Here is a 15,028-nt window from a genome sequence, read left to right as displayed (position 1 = left end):
AGCTCTCACGGAGCTGCGCACAGGCAAGTCCAGACCAGGCGGGGCGCTGGCAGGCTTGCCCACCCTCTGCCTGTGTCACGGTCACAGCCCACACAGCTCTGAGGTTGCCTGCAAAAGCTCCTGCCTTAGAGGCACTGAGCAAGCGGTACACAGGGGGGATTTCATGGCCCTCCTGCCTGGCTTTTCTAAACACTGTGGGTGGGATACAGTCCAGATTCTTTTCTAACAAACTTCCACAAACAGCAGTCCCATCCTTGAGTCTCAGACAAGAAGAACCACTGTACATACAGCATTCACTTATGACTGCCCAACTAAAGCAAAAACTTTAGCTTTTTTGTCTTAAAACATGCAACTGCAAGCATCTGTGTGCGAACTAGCTCAGAAAACCAAGAGCTCTCAAGTGCTCGATTCTAATTCAGAGTTGCAGTTTAGAGACTCATTATATAGACACCCTTGCAATGTACCCACTTCCAATTTCAACTCTGCCAAATGTAAGGTAAAAAGAACCAGTCAGGATTCCAGCCAATAAATAACAGACCCTTTCTCAGATGTAACAATGAAGGGAAAAGAAAGCACGAACTTTATGCTGCTCCCCCATTCCTGCTTTTTGTAGTAGTTTGTAGTTAAGACTATGTTTTGACCTTTAAAAAAACAGGCAGTGTGGACATCAACCCTTTTATCAACATCATCATCCAGAAGCCAAATGGCTCTCTAATTTGATCAGGATCTCTTATTATCAAATCATTGCCCCGCTGCAGCCGGGTTGAAAACAGGAGCGGAACATTATCAAGCTGCGTGCAGGAAGCCAGTGAGTAATTACTCCCCACAGAGACCTGGTCATCTGGAGGGCTGTGTCCTGCCGAGTCACAGGCAAGTATGGCTGAGATTTATATTCTAATCCCACACCAAAGTAACATGCAAAAGGCTACTAAAATAGACCTGATTCTGTTACCCTTTAACTCTCACATCCTTCATATGGATATCTGAAGGCAGTTTTGTGTTCCAGCCTTTGTAGACTCTAGTCACCACCCAATTTGGGGTATTTCATACCAACGGAGTGGCCTTCCCAGGTGGCTCAGCAGTACAGAATCTGCTTGCCACTGTAGAGGACGCGGGTTTGATCTCTGGGTCAGGAAGAACCCCTGGAGAAGGAAATGGCCACCCACTTGAGTATTTTTGCCTGGGAAAAGCCCATGGATAGAGGAGCTTAGTGGGTTACAGTCCATAGGGTCACAGAGTCAGACCTGACTTAGCAACTAAATAATGTTGCAATGGAGTAACTGAAGCTGAGACACATTATGTAGCTTGAAGTTCACATGCATCCATTTAGAAATAAGAGTCTGAGAAATTTTACAGTACTGTCTTTGATTGCTGGATGACAAAAAACATCCTCTATTTTCTACAGTATGCCATTGTTAAACCATAGGACTGAAATATATACAAGGTTCTCAAGTATAATTCATTCTGTTTATCTTTCATAGTCTATCTGTATTTCTCTGTCTTGCCATCTTTATCACAAGCCCTCTTACTGGCTGCTTTAGGCACTCAGTTTGTTTTGGTATTTTTTTTTAAGAAGTACTTCTTTTTTTTGAGTTCAGCTCTGGTGAATATAAACAGTACAACTGAAAACAAGAGACAGACTGCATGTCAGATTAATTATAATCCACCTGTCATGAGGACAGAGCTACAGTGGCTGAACACATGGAAATCTCCCTTCCCAGTTAAATGTGCTGTTACCTGGATTTGGGGAGAATGGATACATGTATGTGTGAGTCCCTTTGCTGTCCACCTGAAACTATCACAACATTGTTAATCAGCTATACTCCAATATACAAGAAAAACTTTTTAAAGTGCGGTGTTTTAAACCTCCTTTAACCATTAGTCTCTTGCTCCACAGTTAAACTACAGTTCAAATACTTATTTCTCTTTTGGCTACAATTCAAAAGTGTACAGAAGGACACAAAATAGCGCCTATGTACGCTTCTTTATGTATGGAGACTTCTTTTTGTAGGACTGCTGGTGTTGCAGAACCGTCTACCCAACTAGACAAAAAGTCCAGACATGATGTAAACAATCCACCCTTCCCAAGAATAAATGTACCATTCACGTACCCGTTTTCTCAGTAAGGGCACACTTCTTTGGGACAAAGACTGCTTCAAGTATTAAGTGAACTTACACAAAGGCGTATAATATATAATTATCTCGCACTTTCTATTTGCATACAAATGAAGCAGTTGAGGTTTTGAAGTCTTATGCTGAATGCATTTTTAGGAGCTGACCTAACTATGCTCAGAGCAAGAGAGTAGAGAGTCATGAGTGAATGCAGACAGATGAGACACAACCAAGCGTCTGTTCACAGGACAAAACCCCAGCCAGAAGGACTTGACTGGGCTTGGATTGAATCCCAGGAGCCAAAAACACTGACGGACAAGGTGCGTTTTATTCTCTACAGCAGCTGAGACTGAGGGCCACTGGGGCTGGAAGGTATAAACTAATCTCCCTGGGCTAACAAGGGGTTGAGAAAGGATTCCTACACCAGGAATTGCTTTCTTTAAGACCTTTCCAACTACTGAATGTTAAAGCCAAGTTAAATTCACAAGAAGCTAATCTTTTAAATATTCCCTCTTCTACCCCTCATTTTTACATTACAGAGATTTTTTTTAAATGCAGAATTTCTCCTTCACTCATAACATGGCGTGTGCTAACAATTTCACTAGAGACAAAAACCTGTACAGGTACTAATTAACAACAAAAATGACACCTCGGGGGACTTCTCTGGTGATCTGCTGGCTAAGACTCTGTGCTATCAATGCAGGGGGCCTGGGTTTGATCCCTGGTCAGGGAACTAGATCCCACATGCTGCAGTGAAGAAGATCCCAAGTGCTGCAACTGAGACCCAGTGGAGCCAAATCTTTTTTTTTTTTTTAAAGAGAAAAGAAATGACATCCGGGGAGGGACACTGACTTTGGACCCCAGCAAAGGGGGAAGGGGGTCAACTAATTTTGCTGGAGACTTGGGCAAGGGCTGTAAAACCATTAATTTAGTCCCCTTCTTGGCCTTAACTCTTTCAGATGCTGGGACAGAGCAGGAGGGAGATTTCCAACTTCGCCAGCACCTTCCCTCCTCTGTTCCACAGCCTAGCAGTCTCCCCCGGGGAAAGGTAGCAGCTGGATGCCTGGATCACCAACAAGCTGTACCAGAGGGGGATGACATCACCAGACCAGGGAGCTGGGTGTTTCCTAGCAAAACAAACACCGGAGGCTGTGTAAGGAGTGGCTGCAGACTGTTGGGGCAGCAGGTGTGGCACTTACCTGGGAGGGGGAGCTGCCACCTGCTAAAGCAAAGCTGTCCTTGCTCACGGGGGGAACCAGCTGGATGGTGGGGCTCACAATGAGCAGGGAAGAAAACTGAAGGCATCTACCACTGAAGTTTCTTAAGAGTTAATAACACGTGCACTAAGAACGCATCTTCAAATACATTCTCAGAAAGCTGTCTTCCTCAATGTAAAAAGCCCTTGACAAGTCGGGGACCCACACCAATTCAGCTGATCACTGAGAGCGTAAACTCTGTTCTGGGGCAAGAAGCTCTTCCAAACCTTTTGCCTTTTTAGAAGCAGAGGAATCGAACACAGAAGGAGCCAAAACTTGCCCTGACGACTGGGTAACATAGAGACTGGTGACACTGGATGTAAGGTACCATGTTCAACAGGAAAAAACAATCTCAAACTCAGGGATTTGAGATACCAGCCCCAGACCCCTAACACTTGGCCACTGCCCTAGGCATGATGCACCTCCAAGAAATTCAGCACTGTTTATTAGGGGTTGGACTTCCACTTTTATTTTCATTTTTACCTGGTTGGTCCCTGTGTTCTTAAGAACTGGCCCCATTTATGGCTGAATAAATTATCCATCCCCACCATCCTTCATATATTTCTAGGTCTCTAATGGCGATCCTGGGCTCAGAACATTAAAAACTGGGATTTCTTTTACACAGGCTGAGTCTCTTCCATTCTTCTTTAAAAAATTTAAGAACCCAAAAGAGAAACTGAAAGGAAAAAACAGCCTAATTTAAGAAGCTGACCCCAAAGTAAATTCTGCATTCCTGTTGTTATTTCTCCTTGGAACTGCACTGCTGTTCCCATAACTTCTTCAAAGGAGCAGTTTATTCTGTAGTTCATTGGTAAGTCTACTTGGAACACCCTAGAAAGGTTTTTCCATTAGTGACTCTATCCAGCTGGCCCCGTTGATTAGTTTAGTGGTGGCGATGACATATTCTGTACCTCCATCTTCCAGCTGGGAGAGAAATCGCAGGGCAGCAATTTCAGCAAAGGTTACACCCCCGAGGAAAAAGATCAGAGTGACTCGGTTTTCTCCTGGTTGACCTAAAATTTGAACATTTCAGAATGAAGAATCATTATTTTTAAAAATTACATAGTTATTTTTGGCTGTGCTGCATGTGGGATCGTAGTTTCCTGACCAGGGATCAAACCCTCGCCCCCAGCATTGGAATGCACAGAGTCTTAACCCCTGGACTGCCGGGGAAGAACTATTTATTATTGATGCTTCTTTTCCCACCTCTTAAAAAACTGCATCATTCCTAGGAAAAGTCGTATGTCTTGGTCCAGACAGTTCACCTGAAACTCAGGAACCATGATTTTGATTTCAATGTTTTTTCTAACTTAGGAGATCCTCAACTCAGAGGTTGAAATCTGCTACTCCTAAGGGAGTAATGAGTTCCAGTGCTTACAATATAATTCACAACTAACAACAGCAGTAATATTGGACTCTGACTCCTAAGTCCTTTACAAACGTATTTTACAAAGCAATTGTGTTAATATGTGAAAACCACAGAAACAGTGCATGAGTATCTGTAGATACGGGCCCCGGACTTACGTTTCTTTTGCAGTCCTGTGGGCAACGGCTGACGTTCCTCAAAGTGGGGCCCTGGGAGGATGCGCAGAACTTCCTCAATACTCCGCCAGCCAGGCCGGGAAAGCAGCTGGGCCAGTCGCACACTGAGTGGGGCGTAACCACTGTACACGTACGATATGTCCGTGGGATTCTGTTAAATAATTGAAGAGAAAAAAGCTTGTACAGCAAGAGACAGAAAAGTGGAGCCACCTAACTGCGGCTTTTAGGGTAATGCAAAATTATTTGATTTGGCTTTGAAGGTAGAAACACAATGCCCCAAAATAGCCGGCTCCAATGCTGAAATATCTGGCAGCAATATTGAAATATCTTTCTCTAATATCAAAATATTCTTCTCCAGTCTACTCATGCTTGGCTCTGTTCTTAGCAGCCAAGGGGTCACTTTCTTCTCTGTTGTAATTTTTTAATTGGAGGATGATTACTTTACAATATTGTGTTTCTGCCATACATCAACACGAATCAGCCATGTGTGCATGTGTGCAGTCGAGTCTGACTCTGCAACCTCATGGACTGGAGCCCACCAGGCTCCTCTGTCTATGGAATTTTCCAGGTAAAAATACTGGAGTGCATTGCCATTTCCTCCTCCCAGGGATCAAACCCAAGTCTGCTGCACCTGCAGGCGGGTTCTTTACCACTAGCACCACCTGGATAGGTATACATACATCCCCTCCCTCTTGAGCCTCCCTCCTACCCCATCCCCACTCCTCTAGTTTGTCACAGAGCACTGGACTTGAGCTCCATGTGTCACACAGCAAATTCCCACTGCCTATGTATTTAACATATGGTAATGTACCTGTTTCCATACTGTTCCCTCCAAAGGTTCATTTTCTACTCAAACCTTCAAAAGCCACTCAAAGCACCTCTAGGTACTGAAGATGGAAAGCTGTTACTTGGTTTGGCAAGAAACTTCTTGGCAGGTAAAGTGAAACTCTCTAGCTGAGCCCTTGGACCCATCAATTCTACTTTCAGGCATTTATCCCACAGAGAGGATAAGACCAGAGGAGAAAAGACCAAAGCATAAACATGTTAATGCAACACTGTATGAAGTAGTGAAAGACTGCAAATGACTTGAATTTCTAATAAATCAGGAAACAAGATATAACTGAAAAACCACTATGGAGCAATTAAAAAGAAGTTAAAAGAATGAAGGAGGGGGGACTTCTCTGGTGGTCCAGAGGTTAAGAATCCACCTCCCAATGCAGCGGATGCAGGTTCAATTTCCTAGCTGGGGAACTAAGATCTCACACGATGCAGGGCAACTAAACCCACGCATCATGGGAAAAGATGCCACGTGCAGCAACTAAGACCTAATGCAGTCAAATACTTGTATAAAAGAATGAAGGAGGGGACTTCCCCGGCGATCCATGATTAAGACTCTGTACTGCCACTGCAGGAAGCACAGGTTCCATCCCTTCTCGGGGAAGTAAGATCTTGAGTGCTAAGAGGGTAAGAGGTGTATGGGCGAGGTAGGTACAGGCTGGTCAGGGCAGTGAAGAGCCAAACTAACACATGACTTACATGGTACAACACAGGAATTACGGCTGTCATCCCAATCCCAAAGAAAGGTAATGCCAAAGAATGCTCAAACTACCACACAATTGCACTCATCTCACACGCTAGTAAAGTAATGCTCAAAATTCTCCAAGCCAGGCTTCAGCAATACATGAACCGTGAACTTCCAGATGTTCAAGCTGGTTTTAGAAAAGGCAGAGAAACCAGAGATCAAATTGCCAACATCCGCTGGATCACTGAAAAAGCAAGAGAGTTCCAGAAAAACATCTATTTCTGCTTTATTGACTATGCCAAAGCCTCTGACTGTGTGGATCACAATAAACTGTGGAAAATTCTGAAAGAGATGGGAATACCAGACCACCTGACCTGCCTCTTGAGAAACCTGTATACAGGTCAGGAAGCAACAGTTAGAACTGGACATGGAACAACAGACTGGTTTCAAATAGGAAAAGGAGTACGTCAAGGCTGTGTATTGTCACCCTGCTTATTTAACTTATATGCAGAGTACATCATGAGACACGCTGGGCTGGAGGAAGCACAACCTGGAATCAAGACTGCTGGGAGAAATATCAATAACTTCAGATATGCATATGACTCCACCCTTATGGCAGAAAGTGAGGAAGAACTAAAGAGCCTCTTGATGAAAGTGAAAGAGGAGAGTGAAAAAGTTGGCTTAAAGCTCAACATTCAGAAAACGAAGATCATGGCATCTGGTCCCATCACTTCATGGGAAATAGATGGGGAAACAGTGGAAACAGTGTCAGACTTTATTTTTGGGGGCTCCAAAATCACTGCAGATGGTGATTGCAGCTATGAAATTAAAAGACGTTTACTCCTTGGAAGGAAAGTTATGACCAACCTAGACAGCATATTCAAAAGCAGAGACATTACTTTGCCAACAAAGGTCCATCTAGTCAAGGCTATGGTTTTTCCAGTAGTCATGTATGGATGTGAGAGTTGGACTGTAAAGAAAGCTGAGCCCTGAAGAACTGATGCTTTTGAACTGTGGTGTTGGAGAAGACTCTTGAGAGTTCCTTGGACTGCAAGGAGATCCAACCAGTCCATTCTAAAGGAGATCAGTCCTGGGTGTTCATTGGAGGGACTGATGTTGAAGCTGAAACTCCAATACTTTGGCCACCTGATGTGGAGAGCTGACTCATTTGAAAGGACCCTGATGCTGGGAAAGATTGAGGGCAGGAGGAGAGGGGGACAACAGAGGATGAGATGGTTGGATGGTATCACCGACACAATGGACATGGGTTTGGGTGGACTCTGGAAGTTGGTGATGGACAGGGAGGCCTGGAGTGCTGTGGTTCATGGGGTTGCAAAGAGTTGGACACAACTGAGCGACTGAACTGAATGAACTGATATTCCCACCGGGGAGAAACAATCCAATTTTAGTACTGAGAGAAGAGATTGTTTAATTGTTAGCTTTTGTGCCAAGAGGCAGCCTAATAAAGCCCCTTATGATAAACCAAAAAACAAATATAAGAAAAATGAAATTTAGAAAGATGGGAATAAATAAAAAATATAAAGCAAAGTGCACCCTACTTTGAAGACCCAAGGTATAGAATATGCACCATTTATGTAAAAATGTTTGTTTAGGATTGCCTGGTGGTCCAGTGGCTAAGACTCTGTACTCCCAATGCAGAGGGCCCGGGTTCAATCTCTCTTCAGGGAACTAGATCCCATATGCCACAATTAAGACCCAGAGAGGCCAAATCAATAAATAAATATTAAAAAAAAAGTTTGTCTATATACAGAATCTTTCTGGGAAGATGCGTAACAAACTGGTTACAGTGATCAATTCCGAGTGGAGACGGGCTGGCTGTGGGAGGAACCCTGCTTCTCAGCATCTGCTTTCCTTTTGTGCTGGATCCTTGCCTGACCCTCCCCACCTTCCACCTGGTGCTCTGTGCCAGCTGGAACACCAGCTGGAAAATGGAGAGAGGACAGGACTGTGCGGTCACGTTTTGTTGCCCCGAATCCCTCTGTGGAATGCTGCCTGAGGCTGGTTGAGTCCCTTGGCTTGTCACCCCACAGCTCTGCTCTCCTGGTTCTGGAACCCCTGCCCTCAGGGAGGGGGTGAGTGGTTCTCTACTGCACTGCCTGTCCCTGGTCCACCCCATCTTTATAAAACTCCATCGAACTATTCAGTACAAGAGCACTACTTTCTGCTAGGATCCACACATTAAAAAAAGAAAAAAATAGAAAACTGTCTTTAGAAAGCAAAGTGGATGAACAGATCAAGTAGCGTACGTCGTGGCAATACACCAGCAACGGGAATGCAAATGAGCTGCAGTGTGCATGCGGGTGTCTGACTCTGTGACGCCGTGGACCGGAGCCCACCAGGCTCCTTTGGCCATGGCATTTTTCAGGCAAGAATACTGGAGTGAGTTGCCATTTCCTCCTCCAGGGGATCCTCCCAACCCAGGGATCGAACCCGAGTCTCCTATTATCTTCTGCAGTGGCAGGTGGTCTCTTTACCACTGAGCCACCTGGGAAGTTCTCAGTGAGTCGAAGAGGAGCATCTTACTTGCTCATTTACATCATCCATCCAAAGGCGTAACGTTTTCCGGATAGTTGGGTAATTGTTTCTGCCCCCCGTCTGCGGCTTCAGCAGACCAGCCTTCTCGAGGTTGTGCAAGGTCAGGATGTGCTCATAGCCGTAGGTCTGCAAGAGAAATCAAATCAGGAACACGGTTTCTGTGACTTTCAAAAAGGAGCATTTCCAACAAATCTACTGGTGAGCACTCTGGGGCATGTTAACCAAAATCCAGGCGATGACTGTCCATGGGCGCAGGCAGGGCAGGACGGAAGCCTGTCCTAAAGCTGCTTGCCCATGACAACAAACCCAGTTCACTGGATCACTCAAAGGATTTAAATTTTTCACTTTAAAGTTCCGAGAATTTATGGGCCCAACTTAAGTGAGCAGCAAATAAATTTTAGTATTCTGGACTTCCCTGGCAGTGCAGTGGTTAAGATCCCATGTTTCCACTGCTGGAGGTGGGGGTCTAATCCCTGGTCAGGCAACTGAGATCCCCCATAGCACGGCCAAAAAAAAAATTATAGTATATTTTCATATGGAATATAATTAGCTGTTAAAAGCAGAATGAGGCAGACCTACACATCCTGATTAAGTACAAGTTTCTGGATTTATTCTTAAGGACAAAAAAATAGAATATAGTAAGTCCTCTAGATACGAAAAAGTTCTGTTCTGAGAGCACGTTTTTAAGTCCAGCAAAGTTAGCCTGAGTACCCAACTAACACAACTGGAGGGCAAGCTGCAGTTTCTCTTAAGCCTCACATTGATGGAATGCACATTCACATCTTTGAAAGTTTGTAACTTTTGAAGGTTTGTGTGTAGGGGACTTACTGTACTTCACATAATAGGATTTTATTTCTATTAAAAGAGATCTAATGAGTAATAAAAGGTGATGCTTATATGATACTTTCCATGTTTTAAGTGCTTTAAATATGTTAACTCAATCATTCTTACTATAACCTCACGAGGTAGACACTATTATCTCCATTTTACAGAGAACTTTAAATAACTTGCCGAAGGTCACACAGCTAATGAGTAACAGAGCTGGGACTCAGATCCAGTTGGTCTCGCCCCATGGTCTGTGTATGTAAACATTCTTTGTACACACACGCAAAGAAGGGGATCTGGAAGCACACAAACCAAACTGCTCATGTAAGTCCTCTCCGTGTGTGCGTGTGTGTGTGTGTGTGTGTGCGTGTGTTAGATGCTCAGTTGTGTCCGACTCTTTGCAACTCCATGGACTGTAGCCTGCCAGGCTCCTCTGTCCATGAAATTCTCCAGGCAATAATAATACTGGAATGGGTTGCCATTCCCTTCGCCAGGGGATTTTCCCCAGGGGTTGAACTTGGGTCTCCTGCATTGCAGGCAGATTCTTTACTTTCTCAGCTACCTGGGAAGCCCTTGCACCATATACTTCTGCTTCATTTGAATGTTATGTGATGAGAATGCACATGTAATTTTTTAAAGGTGAAACAAACAAAAAACCCAAACTAAGTGAGTATTTAGTTTTGACAATAACATACTTAACTGTAAATAGTAACAGCAAATACATACAGCCTGAAACATTTTTAAACAGGAAAATTTTAAAAACAATGGTGGGCTTTTCCTTACTATAAAGTAACAGGCCTGATTTAAGTAAGTCAGCTAAGGAATCGTCATCAGAAAGTTCCCATCCTCTGTGGAATTGTCTGGTTAAAGAGCAGGGGCACTAGTCCCCGGCTGTCCGGGTTTAGTCCTGGCTCCGGTACATACTATTCTCTGGGCAAGAATACAACAACCGCAGATATGCAGATGATACCACTCTTACAGCAGAAAGTGAAGAGGAACTGAAGACTCTCTTGATGAGGGTGAAGGAGGAGAGTGGAAGAACTGGCTTAAAACTAAGTATTAAAAACACTAAGTTCATGGCATATGGTCCCATTACTTCATGGCAAATAGGAGAAAGTGGAAACAGCGACAGACTTTACTTTTTTGGGCTCCAGAATCTCTGTGGACAGTGACTACAGATGTGAAATCAAAAGATGCTTGTTCCTTGGAAGAAAAGCTATGACAAACCTAGACAGCGTATTCAGAGACATCACTTTGCCAACAAAGGTTCACATAGTCAAAGCTATGGTTTTTCCAGTAACATGTACAGATGTGAGAGCTGGATCATAAAGGCAGAGCACCAAAGAATTGATGCTTTAGAACTGTGGTGCTGGGAAGACTCTTGAGAGTCCCCTGGCCTGCAAGTAGATCAAGCCACTCAATTTTAAACGAAATCAACCTGAATATTCATTGGAAGGACTGATGCTGAAGCTTAAGGTTCAATAGGAAGCTCTGGTCACCTGATGCAAAGAACAAACTCATTGGAAAAGATCCTTATGCTGGGAAAGATTGAAGGCAAAAGGAGAAGGGGATGACAGAGGATGAGATAGTTAGATGGCATCACCAACTTAACAGACATGAATTTAAGCAAACTCTAGGAGATAGTGGAGGACAGAGGAGCCTGGAGCGCTGCAGTCCATGGCATCTCAAAGAGACACAACTTAGGGAATGAAAAATAACTGGCACACACTAGCTGGTGACCTTGGGCAAGTTACAGCACTACTCTGTTGCCTTAGTTTTCTCATCCATAAAATGGGGATAAGACTATCTCGCTCATCACCTTTGTAAGGATTAAACAAATGAATACACATAACACTCTTCTAACTAAGCCTGGCATGTAGTAAAAGCTCAATAAACATTAACTAATGTTATTGTTATGCAAACACAGCAGACAAATACCAAGGACAATCCCTCCAGGTATTAAAACATTTAAAAGATAATGGAAACACTACACCCAAATAGCAGCTTTGGGAAGTATTTTTTTAGAAAGACGCTTTCACCTCTGGCAAATTAGTCATTTAAAAATATACTGACCTGTAGAATTTCTCTTTTGTAATAATCCAGAACTTTCTGTTTGAGTCCACTATTGCACACAGACTGGAGGCAAACTAGCCTTAACACCTTGATCAAGGGATGTTTTTGGGCAATACAATCCTCAATGTAGCTGTTGACCTGAAAACAAAGTGTAAACGGGTACCAGAATCTGGTCTGGGGACTGACAGAACTGGATATTTACTATTATTTTTCAAAGTCAAATAAAGGAGATGAGTGGGAGAAGGGCTCATTCTTTTTGCACTCTCCCTCAGCTCCCTCCAAAGTAGCTCCTTCGGCCCCTGGGCTGCACACACCCCTGCCACCACGCAGACACACCAGCCAACAGGGAACACAGGCTGGTGAGGGCAGGCTCGAGGGACCCAGCAGCCTGTCTGGACTCATCTGTCTCCATGGATGGACAACCTCCAGAGGCTGTTGCATGTCCTGGGTGTGTGATCCTGGCTACCCCGACAGCAATTTATCAGCATAAAGTAACAAGAATCTTTCTAGAAGATGGGAATTCTCACAAATTGAATCATTTCAAATTTAGTAATAGAGGTGGATATATAAAGAAACTATCAGACCAATTTGGTGGGACCTCCCTGGTGGTCCAGTGGCTAAGACTCAGCGATCCCAATGCAGGGGGCCTGGGAGCGATCCTTAGTCAGGGAACTGGATCCCACATGCCACAGCAAAAAGATCCCACACGCCGCAAATAAAGTACTTACTTAAAAAAAAAAGACCAATTCACTTAGGAAGTAAATATATTCGTTTAGAGATCTTTGATTTTAGGGGCGGGGCCTCACCTCTCTGTGCATAGAAGAAAGTGCCTTCAATACAATAATCTCAAATACTTAAGATCTCTATTTTCACATTTTGCACCTGCTCTTCAAAATATTTAGATAAGGCATGGGAATCAACGCAATTGCTTTTATAGCTGTAATCTTAGCTTTGATAAGGTATCAATTATTTGTTAGAACAGTTTCATTTTCACATACTTTATCAGTGTCTATTCCAGACATAAACTCCTGCTCCACTGTCAATTTATCAAAGAAGTCTTCAGAAGCTAAAATGGAAATAGCAAATTTGTAAGTAAGAAATTCAATAAACGTTAATGCTTTTATACACAGAGCATGATTAGGAAACATGACATGCAAAAAAGAAAGCAAACAAAAAATTCAAACTGCCACCTGAAAAGAATCTAAGAAACATGGAAAACTACAACTCTGACCTCCTAAGTTACATCCAGGAATAGTCAACCACTGCACCCTTTCGCTCGGAGAAGGCAATGGCAACCCACTCCAGTACTCTTGCCTGAAAAATCCCATGGACGAAGGAGCCTGGTGGGCTGCAGTCCATGGGGTCGCTAAGAGTCGGGCACAACTGAGCCACTTTACTTTCACTTTTCACTTTCATGCATTGGAGAAGGAAATGGCAACCCACTCCAGTGTTCTTGCCTGGAGAATCCCAGGGACAGGGGAGCCTGGTGGGCTGCCGTCTATGGAGTCGCACAGAGTCGGACACGACTGAAGCGACTTAGCAGCTGCAGCAGTACCCTTTCGCTATTCTTAGGACTCTCATGAAATCTCAAGATCCTTAGGACTCTAATAAGATCTTAGGAATTTTTCTTCAGTATCAGTGAAAGCTAATTTGCCAAGAGCCTTTTACTTGCATCATCAGATCGAACCCAGTTTCACCTGATTTCCACGTCCATCAATATGAAAACAAAGGACTGATTTTCTAACACTTTTATGTAAGATTCAAAGTATACTTTATAAAACAGGGCATTGAACAATCTCTAACTCACCTTTTATAGCCTGTGTTTTAAGAAGTAAATTCACCTTTGGTGTAATAGACATTTCCCAAGCGCTTTCAAAATACTTAACATACGCTCTCTATCTAGGGAGTCTTCAAGGGAAAAACCAAAACTAAAACAGAAACTGGATTCTGCTCTGAGTAACCCTTAATGACAAGACAAAAACCAGACTGAAAAAATTAACTGCCTCATGTTAGGGGAAGAATTTTTTTCTCTTTTTGACATTCCAAATATTATATCACATGATTACATTATCGTATTAATGAAAGAAAACTGAGTTAATCACAAAGGGAACATTTTTGACTATAAACATGGGAACATTTAATTAACACTGAGGATAACATATGGTATTAAAACAGAGCTAACCCTCCCAAGGGAGCATGGCGGTGCCAGTGGCCGCGGTGTCAGTCATGGTGCGTGCCAGTCAGCCCCAGGTGAGCTCCATCGCTTCCCAAGGATACTCACTAGTTACATCTTTGATCAGCTCTGCAATTGAGGTGTGATTTGCAAGGGAGCCTCGCGCTGCCTGCATGTGGGGCAGCTGTGAAACGAACTGCTTGATCTCCCCAACCGTCTTGGCGTTGTGCCTTTCCTGAAATGCATAAAAGAGCAGAAGCGGCAAGTGGGGAAGATATTTTAAGCGCTCTCGTCTTTGTATTGCTCAGAGGACATTCAATTTATACTAATGCAAAAGAAAGAATGGAATACAAATAAATCAGGCCAGACCCATCTTCAACATGACATAAAAAACAGAAAAGACAGGCTCGGTGTTCCTGTTCACTACATTAGTACTTTTTTAGGGAGCAAATGCCTAAGGTTTTTTCCTTCCCAGGCACCAGATAATACTGTGATTAGTATTTGTGGGGACAGTATTGGTTATCCACAAACATTTCTGAGTAAAAAATTAAAATCAAGACATTATGTTAAGAGGGGAACATAAATAGCAAAAAGTTTCCTCTGTAACAAAAAAAATCCATTCTTACTGCTGAACCTCAATCTTGCATATTGTCCATGGATAAAAAGGACCTTACTTCATGATGAGAAATTTTTTTTTGTTTGCAAAGTTTAGTCATTGTAAAGCAAGTAACTCAGAAAATTGAAGAAAATCAATTAATGAACACTAATCCTAAGAAAAACCATAGCCTTGACTAGACAGACCTTTTTTGGCAAAGTAGGCTTTGCTTTTCAATATGCTGTCTAGGTGAAGAAAGCTGAGTGCCAAAGAATTGATGCTTTTGAACTGTGGTGTTAGAGAAGACTCTTGAGAGTCCTTGGACTGCAAAGAGATCCAACCAGTCCATTCTAAAGGAGATCAGCCCTGGGTGT

The 15,028-nt window shown here is 43.3% G+C and overlaps 1 protein-coding gene across 2 annotated transcripts in view; it reads right to left on the bottom strand.

Moving 5' to 3' along the window:
• Positions 1 to 3,842: 3,842 nt before the first annotated feature.
• The window catches only part of VPS33A (VPS33A core subunit of CORVET and HOPS complexes), a 30,104-nt gene continuing 18,918 nt past the window's right edge, over positions 3,843 to 15,028 (bottom strand). Inside the window, exons 8-13 of one of the 2 annotated variants that reach the window (XM_068989849.1) lie at positions 14,168 to 14,294; positions 12,885 to 12,952; positions 11,887 to 12,024; positions 8,977 to 9,114; positions 4,893 to 5,061; positions 3,843 to 4,381 (exon numbers count right to left, since the gene is read on the bottom strand). In XM_068989849.1, the coding sequence (XP_068845950.1) occupies positions 4,200 to 4,381; positions 4,893 to 5,061; positions 8,977 to 9,114; positions 11,887 to 12,024; positions 12,885 to 12,952; positions 14,168 to 14,294 (822 nt within the window). In that variant the 3' untranslated portion in view covers positions 3,843 to 4,199. The remainder of the gene's footprint in view (positions 4,382 to 4,892; positions 5,062 to 8,976; positions 9,115 to 11,886; positions 12,025 to 12,884; positions 12,953 to 14,167; positions 14,295 to 15,028) is intronic. The other variant, XM_068989850.1, reaches the window with a different exon arrangement.

The sequence above is a fragment of the Capricornis sumatraensis genome, chromosome 17 (genome assembly GCF_032405125.1).
Source record: "Capricornis sumatraensis isolate serow.1 chromosome 17, serow.2, whole genome shotgun sequence".
Classification (NCBI taxonomy): Eukaryota; Metazoa; Chordata; class Mammalia; order Artiodactyla; family Bovidae; genus Capricornis; species Capricornis sumatraensis.
The sequence above is the reverse complement of the archived record's forward strand: the minus strand, read 5'-3'. Positions and strand labels throughout refer to the sequence as shown.